This window comes from Penicillium psychrosexuale, assembly GCF_028828465.1.
Source record: "Penicillium psychrosexuale strain IBT 29551 chromosome Unknown utg000004l, whole genome shotgun sequence".
NCBI lineage: Eukaryota > Fungi > Ascomycota > Eurotiomycetes > Eurotiales > Aspergillaceae > Penicillium > Penicillium psychrosexuale.
Window position 1 is genome coordinate 7,453,930 of NW_026643189.1, and position 13,733 is coordinate 7,467,662.

Genomic DNA, 13,733 nt, shown 5'->3' on the forward strand with positions numbered 1-13,733 from the left:
GGAGTCCACGAGACCGTCACAGAAAGCGGCTGGAAGACAGCACATAGAGCTCGGCACCACTAGGTCGCCCAAAATCCATTACTCTAATTTTTAACTATTGACCTCAATAGCCAGCTATTGAGGCTATTGGGGCGACATGCTATTGAGGAGCTTGCTATTGTTCGACTGTAAAGTACGCATCATGTGACGTCTGTTGAAAAAACGAAAATAGGCACAAGAGGTAACAATGCAGGAATAAAGACAATAGTCCATTGAAGATCAATACAATGCATAGAATCAATCAAATCCGCGATCAATAGTGATCAATCCAAATCAAAAACCCCCCTTTCCTCAATGTCGTTCAATGTGGCTAGTAGATACGACGCCTCTGATTGGTCGGGCCAGGACGGGGTTTCCACTGCCTATGAAACTACAAAACTATCTCTCTCTCAACCTCAATCTCTTCTCAACTTCATCATCCTTAACCCATTTCACCTTCCCATTTATTTTCCTCTCCCGTGCTCATTCTGTTCTGTACTCTCACTTCATCTGCTGTCTTTGTTTTCGTGTCTTCTTCTTTGCGCAGTGTCGCGTCGACGAAGATCATTTTTTCTTCTTCATACTACCCAGCGACGCAAGATCTGCGCGCCAAACACCACAAGTTTGCAACGTACTTTTCTCTGACATATCATCTATTTCACCTGTCTCCTAAATCTCATCCCCCCTCCATATTCTCTCATCCCACTTCGCGTCGTCCCAATAAGTGGACTGTCAACTACCCAGCCTTCTTCAGTCAGATAGTAAGTACACCATCCCTGGCAGCCACTCATGTCCACCCTGCATCCTTCTTTGCATAACCCACTAACAGCCAGCAGTCATTCGCTGTGACTCGTGTGTCCTGCCCACAAGGATTCAACTCGATTTCAAACATCTTATGGTAAGTGTCGCGTCTTTTCCATCTTTTTTTTTGTATGGCACAGTTTCCCAGTGTACTTGCCGGTCAGATCTTGATCCATGCATTTTGGCCCGACCGTATCTGATGTTTCATGCTTTTTCTCATGTTACATGTCGCGTTCACTGGGTTTACAATGTTTCGCAATTCTTGTGTTCGCGCTGGTCCATGCCTCGTGCCTTCGGCCTTGGAACCGCGGAATTGCGCTACGATTTACTGGCGTCTTGGCACCGCAGGCGAACCCACGCTGACCATCTATACAGATTCTTTCTTGACATTCTTCATTCTCCATTTGAGACCTGTGTTTTTTTTTTCTTCTTCTTTTCTCCTGGGTATTGAAACACTTATACCCCTCTTGTTCTTTTTTTCCTCCACTGTTTATTTCCAAAATGGCCCCCATCCCAAGGGCCGATTTGGATGTGGACAATCCTTCATCGGATATTGGTGACAGCCAGGACTCCCCGCTACGTCGTCAATTTTCTGAACCCTTCCGTCCCCAATCTACATCCACCCAGATCTCTCAGTCTCCAGAGCCCGTGCCTCGACGGCTCAAGTGTGACTACTGTGGGAAGCTTTTGATGCTCCCAAATGACGCAGGCATCTCTAAAGAAGATGTTCTGAAGGATCACGTCAACGAAGTTCACCCGAAAACCATCAGATTTTCTGGGTATGATGGTGCCGAAGACGGCGCCGATGACACTTACGACGAGAATGGCGATCTCCAAGATGACGACGCCATTGAACATGACGAGCCCATGGTCCAAGCTACCAAGCCCGAAGATGGCGAGGCTCAGGATGAAGAAGGAGAAGAGATCGCAGTGGAATTGACCACTGACGATAACAATGGCACCCAGCCAACTACAATCCAAGTCAATGCCAGTCAGATCCCCGAAACGAAACGTGATCTGTTGGACTGGCTTTCCAACCCGCGTACTGGATATCCTGAGGAGTATCGCCTCCGCGAGGCACAGTGGCGACGTCCAGATGTGAAAAAGCGCCTTGAGCGCTTCTGGAAAGTTCACGATACCAACGAATTCTCCCCCGACTACATCCAGGAAGCTGCCAAGTGTGAATCCACTTGGGACAATGCTTTCCATGACCCTTCGAAGACCAGGAAACGTGACGCTCCTGAACCAGCTCCTCACCCGCTTCCATACAAGAAGCCCAAGGTCGAGAAAGGTCAGTTCCTCGAAGTACAGGCTCAGGAACTAGATGAGCTTGTCAGCATGCTCCGCAATCCCGAAAACCACACACCCGAAGAACTCTACGCACTCACACAGACCGCCGCATTCACCTTGAAAACACTCCAAGATGAATATCTAGCCCTTGACAACCTTTATCTCAAGGCACACCGACACAAGCGAGATGAACCCTCATACCAAACAAAGCGACATCACATGCAGGGTCACAAGAAGAAGGGTGGAGCCCCTCTGGCTAACGTCAATGAGGACAAGCTTGACTTCGAGGAAAAGAAAGAGGCCATGCTTTATGGCTACAAACACAACTACTTCCCGGGCAACACACCACTTGTGCCCATCCGCACACAGCAGGATCCGTTTGTGCAGGGAGGCTTTGTTCCAACTCCCGCACAAGCCAGAAAGATGATTGCGAAGAGCAAGGAGAGTGGTGATCTCAACCCTGATGGGTGGGCGACCATGAAGAAACATGGTCTTGAATACCACGCTCAGATGTACGAACCTCGGCGTGAGCCCCTTGTGCCGAAAGTCACTCGGAAACGCAAGGCCGCCGAGGTTGAAGTACCAACCAAAACCACTGAGTCGGAAGAGACTCAGAATGAGAGTGCGGGTGGTGATGAAACCGACGATGATAACCACCCGGCAAAGCGGCGCGCCCGAGGCCGCGGCGGCAAAACTGTCGTCGCCGATGCAACTCACTCCGACGCAAACTCTCGCAAGAGCTCTGGCCGTGGCCGTGGCCGCGGACGTGGCCGTGGGCTTGGTCGCCTTGGTTCCTCCCGAGCTACCTTCGAAGTCACCCCTGCCCCAACTCAGATCTCATCTCGGGGCAGGGGTCGACGTGGCGCTAGCAGCCTGGCCTCCTCATCGATCCCTCCAGCAGAGACCTCCTTCCCGGCCGTCGAACCAATGGCCGCCGCGAGCCCTGTCGAGTCCACCTCGACATCGGCCAAGAAGGAGGCTCTCTCTGCTGAGGCGATCGAGGAGGCCAGGCGCCAGAAGATCGCCAATTCGAAGAACCCCAAGAGGACCAAGGCGATGCTCGATCATTGGGACCGGTTCAACCGGGAAGGACGGATTCGCAACCCAAAGCGATCCAAGGCCCAGATCGAGCAGGACCGGACCGTCGACGGTGCCGCCGACGAGGTCCCCAAGCCCACTGGCCCCGGCCGCCGCAAGCGGTCGCCTTCGCTGGCACCACTTGCTGGCAACCTCGCCCCCAAGGGGCCCATCGGCCTGCCCTCAATGGCAAGCGTACAGGCGCAGCAGCAGCCCATGCCTCCCACCCTCCCTCCTATGGGGGTGGTGCCTCACTACGGCCCCGGCCCAGTGAACCCTTTTGCTGCTGCTGCGTCTGTTGCGCCAATGGCGCAACTGGGGCAACCTATGCCGCCCCAGTACGCCCCATTCCCGTATGTCCAGTACCACGGGATGGGTCCCCTCCCGGGTCATAACCCGCGGGACCCACGCCATTGAGGGTAGGCCGGCTCTCGTCGAGGCAATCCTCAGTTTTCTCTCTCTCTCACTTTAGCTATTATCTTACTTCATGTTCATCTCACTTTTTTTTACGAGTGAGAGAGAGAGGACTGGGGATTGCCTCGACACCAACTGATCATTTCTTCTTGGACCACCCCAGGGTTTGGAATGGGTCACAGGGAATCATCTTTGCCCCGGTTTATATTCACTGCTTGGTGCACGGCCCTCTTCGCGACTGGGCCGAGCCCGCGGTATAAACCGGGGTAGGGTGGTTTCCTGTGGCCTCGGACCTCCCTGGGGGGTGGGCTGGGAATGGGATGATCTGATACATTATGAAGGTACTGGTGCCCCTGGCACATACTGCCAGGGGCACCAGTACATGTATTCTAAGGCTCAAATTCATGTTGTATAAAAGTTTCGGTCTCCATCTGTAATTCTTAGCTTATACACACTCGTTTCCAAGGATTTAGTTTGTATCTTGGATTTCAGATTCGGGATTATGTTCAAGATGGATAAACGGTATATAAATCAACATCTGACCACGCTAAATCTGTATTATAGCAGATCATAGGTTTAGTATCATTATTTAGAAGTAGTATAATGGGCATTCTACTCTATTGGATAATATACAGCGTATTTTGGCGCTAGACTATAAGAAAAACCAAGGTACCATACCTCAGTCTGACATACTCCAATATATTTCGCAAGGGTAGCCCAGGGGGACAGGAACTAAATGAGAGTGAGGAAACTAGTTGTGGCAGACTGCGCAACTTAAAATTTCCCAAATATAAGAGGCAGAGAACTCCTTCAACTCCTTCAACTCCTTTGCACTACTCCGAAGTTTTCTATACTTCCTAACCACGTACTCAGCATGTGATAATGGGCGGCATCCATCATTGAAGTAACAGGGAGTGAATAAACATAAGGAAACCTGTTATAGAAAACTGAGTGACTTAGAAATATATCCCAGTTGTAAGAGGTAGAAGCAAAAAACTCTTTCAACTCCTTTACACTACTTCAAACTTCATACTTCCTGATCATATGCTAGCCACGTGAGAAGGACATGCATCATGCATGGCAAGCTTCCGGATCTGCGAAGTAGCAGAAAGTGAATAAACGTAAGGAAACTGATATAGAAAATTGGGCGACTCAGAAATTTTCCCAAATATAAGAAGTAGAAAGCAAAAACTCCTTCAACTCACTCCAAACTTCATACTTACTGGTCACGTGCTAACCAAGTGACAACGGACGTCATCTATCATGGCAAGTTTCCGGATATACGAAGTGACAGGATGTGAAGAAACATGAGGAGCCCTATTGTAGCAGATTGAGCGACTCAGGGTTTCCCTAAATATAAGAGACGGAGAGCAAAAACTCATTCAACTCGTTCACACTACTCCAGACTACATACTTCCCGATCACGTGTTGACCACGTGACAAAGGGCATCATCGAGCATCATACATCATGGCAAGCTTCCGGACCTGCCAAGTGATAGGAAGTGAATAAACGCGAGGAACCCTAGTGTAGCAGATCGCGGGACTCAAAATTCCCCCGAATATAAGAGGCGGAGAGCAAAAACTTCTGCAACTCGTTCTCACCGCTCAAAAGTTTTCTCACTCACAACTTCATACTTCTTGATCACGTGCAGCCACGTGATAAAGGGCCTCATCCATCATGGCAAGCTTCCGGATCTGCGACACATACCTCCCCTCATCCCTCCTTTGCAATCGCACACATCTTTTACGGTTTTTGAAGTCACCCTTGTCTCTGTTAACACCATCTGAATCAATCTTGTCTCTGTTAACGTCAACACCACAATGGGCAAAAAAAGACGCGGTCCCTCTCTCGAGGAGCTTCTCGATCGCCCATGGTGCTACTACTGTGAACGTGACTTCGATGACCTAAAGATTCTCATCTCTCACCAGAAAGCTAAGCATTTCAAGTGTGACAACTGCCATCGCAGACTGAACACTGCCGGAGGTAAGTTGCATTTTATCAGATAAAGTGATCTCATATACTGATGGCTTGTGTCGCTAGGTCTGTCCGTGCACTTGAGCCAGGTCCACAAGGAGCAATTGACTCAGGTCCAAAATGCGCTGCCGAACCGCATGGGCGTCGATATTGAAATCTTTGGCATGGAGGGTATTCCCGCGGATGTCCTCAAAGCCCATCAGCAGCGTGTCGCTTCACAATTCCAGCAGGCTGAGCTGGATCGCCAGCATGCGACAGGCAACCCTCCTACTGGCGCCTCTTCTGGCGGCCAACCGGCCAAGAGGCCCAAGCTTGAACCTGTCTCAGAGCTCAAGAAGCGACTGGCTGAACACAAGGCCAGGCGTGCTGAGGCGCTTGCGGGAGGTAGCAGTGGCGATGTGACACCCTCTAGTGCTGCCCAGTCTACACCAACACCCAGTGGATACGTGAGTCGTATTCTGCTGTTCTGTCCAACGTGAAGTGTATTGGGAACTAACAATTATTACTAGGCACCATCGCCTCAGATCGCAGCCACTCCGCAATACTCCTACCCTCAGCCCTATGGTGGTCCTCCCACCGCCATGACACCTCATTTCTCGCAGACTGGCAGTCCTGTCTATTCAAGCTACTCCCCAGTTGGTGGACACCAGGTCCCCGGTGCCTCGCCCTACACCCCCTCCGGATACCCCTCGCCATTTCCCGTCGGACTTCCTGCACAGCCACCAGTCTCCTATGGGGCTCCCCCTTACCACCAGCAACAGCCTCCACCATCCGATAGCAGATTCATGGGCCTGCCGGCCGCATCGAGCCTTCCTCAGCGTCCTGCTTTTGCTGTGCCTTCAGTCAACGCGCACGAAATGCAACAGATGCACATGGGACACGTCCCCCCACCCCCGCACCTTCTGGTTACTCTAATGGATCCAGCGCCCGGCCAACCGAGAATGCCTTCCCTGTTGACAATCAGATTTCAGGTGCAGCAAATGATGCCGCCTCGAAGACAGAGGGTAGCAGCAAGCCCAAGAAGGAAAAGACCAAGCCCGCGATCCGAATGATTTACAATGATGATACGCTTAGTCCCGAGGAAAAGAAGGCGCAGCTACCTCGATATGCATACGTCCCAGACAAAAGCACGCAGACCGTCCTCGGCGAGATCCCCGGCAATGCAATTGTGGGCGCCATTCAAGACTCCGACACGGTGATCGACCCGGCCCATTAAGTCCTGCTCTGTTTTTTTTTTCCTGCTGCGTTTGCAAGTGGTGGAGTTACGGAACCCAGCTAAGTCGACACACCAAAACTTCTAGTTACATATGAGTATTCTCCTGGCTGGATCTTTGGTTTCATCAGTGGCCCTGATTCCAAACCCTAGTCTGGCGAGTCCTCCCCCGTCCCACCATCTCTCCCCCGACAAACCCAGGAAACGTCGTTAATGTTTGAGTACGATGCTGCGAGATGAAAAAGGAAAACTCAAAAAAATTCGAAAACAAAAAAAAAGAAAGAACTGAGCGGTTCCCTTGAGCTACTCGTTCGGCCTACGTACAGTACGTGCCTGCCCTTTGATCCTCCCTCCTGGCCCCCCACTGGAGGTTTAACCCTGGCCTGGAGGAGTTTGTTTGATGTGAATGCCGAGATGGCAAAAATGATGCCATCTACGGCTGCTGTGAGTTTTAGCGTTTCTCCGGTAGGCTTCTCATTATCTACCAATGCATGTTCGATTATGATGTACCTTGTATCCGTAAAGTAGCACCGATATGTACAGCATCCAACTAGAGCCAATACGCAAATAGCCGATACAGACTGACATGATATACGGATATCACTAAGGAACAAACAATGATTACACTCCATCATCTGTCTTTAACATTTTCAATTCCATTTCCATTTCAATTCCAATCCTTACGCCCTCTTCTCCCTAAACGCAACCCCAAAAACAAAAAGCCCATAAGTAGCTAGCACCGACAAAACGAGCGGAACAGGCTTTCCGCCCGTCTTGATCACACGCGGGATCGAGCTTCCGCCTAGCACTGCCGAGGCCAGGAGCCCAAGTTCCTCGCCGTAGGTTTGGCCGGCGCGCAGGCGCAGGAATGCGAAGAGGTAGACGAGGCCGACGGATACGCCGGCGGCGATTGAGGGGATGGATCCAGTCCGTGTGTAGCCGATTATCCCGCCAACGCTGGTTAGGAGGGAGAGTGCTAGGGCGGAGCTTGTTGCTGATGCCTGGGTTTGTTAGTTTTGGGTTATTTAGGACAGATGTAAGAGATGGGTGGTGGCATGGTGGTGATGGTTCGGATTTGGCATTGGAGGGTCGGACTAGGGTGGATTGGAGGTGCGGTGTATGTATACCCAAGGACATACCATCTTGTAGGTTTTAAGGCGGGTTATCTCTTCTTTTCCGCTTGTTAAGAGAATTGTAGGTCAAGAGAAAGAGGGTGAGATCAGGAGAGATGTAAGTAACGCAGACGAAGCTCGGTCATGCGATTGATTAGTCAGATGACGAAGTCCGGGGTAATGTGCACGCATAATTTAATGCTTGGAACTATATAATTATGTGTTGGGAACTGTTTACATGACCCCGATTCCTCGGAAGACTTGTTCATATTGATATATCTGTGCATCCTCAAGGCCAGCGGTGCTGTATATCCAACTCTCTATCATACCGAGGTAAGAAGTCTGCTTACCCATTTACAGCAACAACTGGGTCGCAGCACCAATTCGATCCTGGATGATGGAGCTCCATTTCTAAAAGCCCATCACTTAGTAATTGTACCCAAGGCAAAAAAGGGTCGCAAATAAACACATACCTCGGCATTCTCCACGTCTCCAGCTTCGAGACTCTCTACAAGTCCAGGGTAGGTGGCTCCCGAATAACCAGTCCAAATTCCAGGGGCAAAGACGACGTGCTTGAACCATTCACGGCCATCTAGACCAGGCTGATACAAGAAAGCCCGTTCAATGCCCTTGTACTTCGCGTTGGTAGCGCGAATCTGGAACCACAGTCTCACCTTCTTCCACCAGTGGTACCAAGGCACGTTATCACCAAGCTGGGACTTCAGGTCGGTAGCAAAGGCATCGAAAGCCTTTGCAGATTCCTGGAACTCAAGAATCGCCCTATCTAGAGGTGCGAATTCGAATTGAGTGTTCTCCGGGAGATTGTCCGCCGCAGGTTTGATGTGGTCCAGGTAAGATCCAAGGCCAAGAGAATAGTCGGTGGCGTTGAGCGCAAGAAGGGGAGACTCCACCAATTGTGCCGCTGCCAGAGCCCAGAGTTTTGTGCAAGCTTGGTGGTAGAGGAAGTCCTTGTCTCCGTACTTCTCCATCCATGCGAAGCTGTCGTAGTTTGAGTGGTAGTGGTAGACCGGGTCATTCTTACCACGACCAAAGCCAAAGTCGAGACTGGCGATGCCGGCGAAATCTTGGAAGGCAGTGAAGTCACTGCCGCTGCCCATCGTCGAGATCTTGCCATTCCAGACATCGCGGACTGTCTGGCCCCGCACGGTCTGGTTGGGTGACTGCACCAGAGCGGTGACGTCGTTGATGACCTTGTTTAGCAAGGGACTAGCACGAGGTTCGAAATTAGTGCCCGCAGCAGCCACATCGACATTCAGGTATGCGATGTTGGCCTTGGAGAGCCATGGGAGGTATTCTTCCACCCACTCGGTCGAGCCGAGAAGGCCATACTCTTCGCCGTCCCAGCTGGCAAAGACAATAGTGCGCAGTGGCTTCCATCCTGCCTTGAGAGCCTCACCGAAGCTGCGAACGACTTCGTTCAACGCAGCGGATCCACTGTTAGGATCTCCTGCGCCACCAGCAATCCACGCGTCACGGTGATTACCGAGGATAACAACCTCATCGGGGATGTGGCCCTTGATGGTACCGATGACGTTCCACAGCGGGGTTGTCACATACTCCTGGAGGTTGTCGAGGTTAATCAGCACATCCTCGGGAGATGGCCCGATGTTGTACTCCACACCCTTGTAGCCGAGGCCGCCTCCCTGCCAAAACTCGTTGAAGTCCGATGCTTTGGGGCCGTGACCGTTGAGCGCCTTCAAAAATGGCAAAACCTCCTTGTACGAGATGGGGAGAGATGGGATTGAAGGGATTGAGTTGTGCGGATCTTGTCGTTCGCATCCAGGCTTAGATGCGTATCCCGGGGTTGTGGGGTCACCGGGAAGGATACCTTGTTCAAGTTAGCTTTGCAATATCAGCACCTTGGAAAAGAATCCTTACTGAGGAATTGAGTGCTACCTCTCTGGATAGCACTGGGATTCCGTGCCGGTCCATTGGGATAGGCTTCATAGCCGTTTTCCTCGGTAATTTCACCGTCTTCCTGCGGATCACTGTAGATGACTACGCCGACCATTCCAAGCTCTTGTGCACGCTTTACCTTCAAACCACGGAATATCATACCGTATTTAGCGATGGCAATCTTACCCTCCAAGGTGACGTTTGCATTGACGAGGTCCTCAAAATCCCTGTACGTGCCAAAGTTGACATATACATACTGTGCGGTCACATTGCCGGTAGCAGAATACCCATGGAACACTGGGACACGGTCTGGCAGGCCGGAAGTAGGATCCTCTTCGAGGACATCCTCCTCCAATGTTGCTTCAAAGGTCACTTCGGTCTTATCACCGGATTTCTTCAAGAGGGCTAGGCGATGATCGACCGGATAGTTGATGTAAATGTCATACGCCGCGAGCCCGGTATCCTCCACCCCAAATTCCTTCCATTTTTCCAAAGTCCAGAGCGCCTGAGACAGATTCTTCCCTGCCAAGTGCGGTCCCGCGGTATAGTATTGGCTCCACTCTCGGGCCTTATCTGCGGAAGGCACATTGAGGAGGATCTGCTGGAGCTGGTCGTAAGGCAGACCGAAGCTCTCTGGCCACGCTTCATGTGGAATTGGATGAGCACCAGGGAGATAGGACCAAATGGAGCCGTGCTCTCGAGGCAGAATGGCAGTAGGAATTAGGAACAGAAGAGTCGCCACAGAAAGTAGGGCTGCAAGGGAGATAGTACACGCTTGACGAACAGCATTGTGGGGATATCTATGCCGCGGAGGAGCGACATTGACCTCCAGCAGAGGTGTGGTCTCCGAATAAGGCATGTCTTTTTCCCTCATCTTGTATGAAGGATAGAAGAGTGAGAATGCAATCTTGCCCAGGTGGAAAGCTTCTCCGCATTGTGTCATCAACCGAGCAATCACCTTATCGGCTGACAAAGCTACCCCTCACGGACCAGCCCGCCATCAACTTGCCTCTTTGGGACAATGTTTATCTTCGATCTATAGTTAGTTAAGAGTTGCTCTTTTCTTACTAAGTAATAACGACTGACTAACTAGTTATGCGCGAATTGGTCTTTAATTGAGGATTGATACGATTGGTGTTCCAGTAGATGGAAGACAAACCATGAGTGGTATCATAATGGCTACCTATATACAATCGCTCAAAAAAAAAATAAAAAATGCATGGCCCTTGAAATGGGGGCGAACAGAGATAAATCACAAGCCACAGCCAGAAATCAGATGAAACAGTATAACACCCGTGGTATATAATGAAATCAAGTAAACCCACAATCATTCGGCATCTTTCGGTATGGGGACAACATTGAGGTCTGGATTGACTCTGTCGCCAATGTCCATACTCTCCCTCAGAATCCGACGGGCATCTTCGTCGTTGACCTTCATGTCATCCTTGACCATTAGCACAGCCAACTCAGGCACAAGGACAGACTGTGTGTAGCCAGCCACGCCGGCCGTCTTGATAAGATCATCTGTTGTCGCTAGGCGACGTATAACCACAGAAAAACGACGGATGACTGTTTCTAGTCTAGACATAGATGTTAACGTAGTCCAATTAAGCAGGGGGTTATATACCACATACATTTTGGTTGCACCCATGTTACCATAATAACCACAGGTCATCGTCTCGAGTCTCTCGTTATCGCTCACTCTTACACGGGAGTTTCTCGCTTTCCCTGGTGCGAAAGAGGTACCAAGAATATTTCGGTAATAAGAGAAAGCACCAGGGACAAGTAGTTTTTCGAGCTCGGGGAAATAGCCCTGAACGCGCTCTTCAAACCCATCCCAGTCAATGTTAGGGTACCCTCGCTCACGCCACAAGTCCATCGCACTGCGAAGCTTGTGTGATTCACAGAACATCACTTGCTCGCGAATACGTTGCTTTGGTTGTGATTTGAACAGTTCTAGCTCGTCCCAGTCTACTTCCTTATGGCACATTGGACACAGGGCTAGGCGGGGTGATGTCGGTTGGAGGTCTTCTTTCGCTGCAACTTCATCGACCTGCGACATTTGCTCGAAAGTGGAAGAAGATGGGGATGAGAGAGGTGAATCATCGTCAAGCAACATTGCTTCGCACTCTTCCTTCGTGTATGGGTGCGATATAGAGTTTGAGTCTTTCCCGCCACGAGGTTCTCGGAAACTCGAATTTTCGATGTCCTTCGGCATTATAAAGGTCTCCTCGGGTTCTTTTGGGGATTCCTCGACTGGCGAGGAGGTCTTTGCTTTCTCGGTCGACCGTGAGGGGAAAGATGGCCTGTTGAAATAGGTCGGGGGCTTGGAGGCATATTTTGTTGCCCTTTGCCGCTTGTGGCTCTGCGAGGAGAACAAAAATATATCATCCTCATCATCGGAGCCCGTCATAGCACTGAGGGTTCGCGCATAATTGCTTTTGCGAGAGTATCCATTACGAGTTTGTGGGCTATTGTATGCCCTATTGTTTCCTTCCGCAAGCTTCTTTTCCAAAGTCGCAGTCGTATAGTTTACCTCTTTGCGAGGTGGGGAAGCATCGCTGTCGCTAGCTTGCTCTTCGTCAGAGCTTAGAGGATCAGCATCGGTGTCGATATCCAACTTTTTCTCGATGCTGGGTTGAGCAGCGTTCGCTTCCGGGTCTTCCGCTTCTTCCTCCTCATCAGAACTGAGAGGTGGGGAGCTAAGAGGTGGGGAGCTTAGAGGTTCAGTATCTGTATCATTCTCTGGATTTTTCTCAATGCTAGGTTCAGCAATGAGGTCTCCGACTTCCTCTTCGTCGGAGCTTAAAGGCTCCGCGTCTGTATCAATCTCCGGCTTTGTCTCAACAGGTTGAACAGCCTCCACATTGATTGTCGCGACGTCGAGTTTCGCGTCTTCAGACTTGGGTTTATTGAAAGTAGACAAAAGATGCTCGCGCGGAGGATTGTCCCTCGTCATACGATTGGACGCATGGCTGGAATCAGGTTTGGCCCAAGCGGCCATGGTAGACGGTGGCGGAAGATTTCAATCGTCAATTGTCGGCATCAAACGGGGGTCTGAAAGCTTGGAGTCAAAGAGAACTAGTCCGGGTTCATGTGAAGCGCGTTGCTCAGGCCGGGGGAGGGAATTCGGGCTTGGAACAGGGCGCGTTGTTGCGTGATTTCAAGTCTCCTCGCAAAGATGTCTGTGGTTCAGTTCGAGGTAAAGTGTTGATTCGGTGTTGGATTTCTTTTTGGGCCTTCGAAACAAAGAACGCTCGGTTTCGAGAAACTGAGACAATGCGGACACCTGGCTACGGTGGGCGATAGCGGCGTATCGGACAGCGGGGATTTGATTGGTTGAACCATCGCGTAGGTCGGGGTTTCACCCGGCAGAAAACATTGCGTGTACATAATAACATTTATAGATCTACGGAGTACCTAGTTAACTAGATCTATATACTATTGTAATACTCTAAACATTCTAAAATCGCATGTTATATATTGAAAGGTATGCATAATTTTCACCGTTATTCGTTCCGTTTTAGTCCCAAAGTCTGTGATAATTCACTATTGACCGTAGAGAGCTTCTAATAATCATACTTCCAGCCACACGTGGACTACAACAAGAAGCAAAGAAAGACACACAAGAAAGAGACCCTCAAAGGACACCTGGAAAGATACATAGAAAGACCCAAAAGGCACATGAAGAGAGAGACGGTGAGAAAGGCGGTGAATCAGTCAATATTCCGAGCCAATCAAATGTCCGCTGCATAGTTGTCCAATATGCCGTTATCGCCTGCCGTACTCAGCGCCATATGAGGGGAAACGCGAGACTCGACTTCCACGTGAGACAGTTACTAATTCAGTTATATACAGGATGGTTACACAATTACTTTCAGACGACATACACAATATAGATCGAAAGCATCTTGAC

The 13,733-nt window shown here is 50.3% G+C and overlaps 4 protein-coding genes across 4 annotated transcripts; 2 read left to right on the forward strand and 2 right to left on the reverse strand.

The window, feature by feature from the left end:
• Window positions 1-1,320: 1,320 nt before the first annotated feature.
• Window positions 1,321-3,603, forward strand: N7518_008685 (uncharacterized protein; the record flags this gene model as incomplete). The annotated part of the gene is made up of 1 exon (XM_057189612.1): window positions 1,321-3,603. One exon carries the CDS (start codon window positions 1,321-1,323, stop codon window positions 3,601-3,603), a length of 2,283 nt encoding a protein of 760 aa, XP_057041315.1.
• Window positions 3,604-5,421: 1,818 nt separating this feature from the next.
• N7518_008686 (putative C2H2 finger domain protein) lies at window positions 5,422-6,791 on the forward strand (the record flags this gene model as incomplete). Its single annotated transcript, XM_057189613.1, has 4 exons — window positions 5,422-5,584; window positions 5,642-6,021; window positions 6,085-6,480; window positions 6,540-6,791. The coding sequence occupies 4 exons, from the start codon at window positions 5,422-5,424 to the stop codon at window positions 6,789-6,791; spliced, it is 1,191 nt and encodes a 396-aa protein (XP_057041316.1).
• A 677-nt stretch (window positions 6,792-7,468) lies between these two features.
• On the reverse strand, window positions 7,469-10,691 carry N7518_008687 (uncharacterized protein; the record flags this gene model as incomplete). Its single annotated transcript, XM_057189614.1, has 5 exons — window positions 7,469-7,789; window positions 7,928-7,967; window positions 8,259-8,311; window positions 8,374-9,749; window positions 9,800-10,691. 5 exons carry the CDS (start codon window positions 10,689-10,691, stop codon window positions 7,469-7,471), a joined length of 2,682 nt encoding a protein of 893 aa, XP_057041317.1.
• Window positions 10,692-11,144: 453 nt separating this feature from the next.
• Window positions 11,145-12,821, reverse strand: N7518_008688 (RTC4 family protein; the record flags this gene model as incomplete). Its single annotated transcript, XM_057189615.1, has 2 exons — window positions 11,145-11,397; window positions 11,452-12,821. The coding sequence occupies 2 exons, from the start codon at window positions 12,819-12,821 to the stop codon at window positions 11,145-11,147; spliced, it is 1,623 nt and encodes a 540-aa protein (XP_057041318.1).
• Window positions 12,822-13,733: the final 912 nt, after the last annotated feature.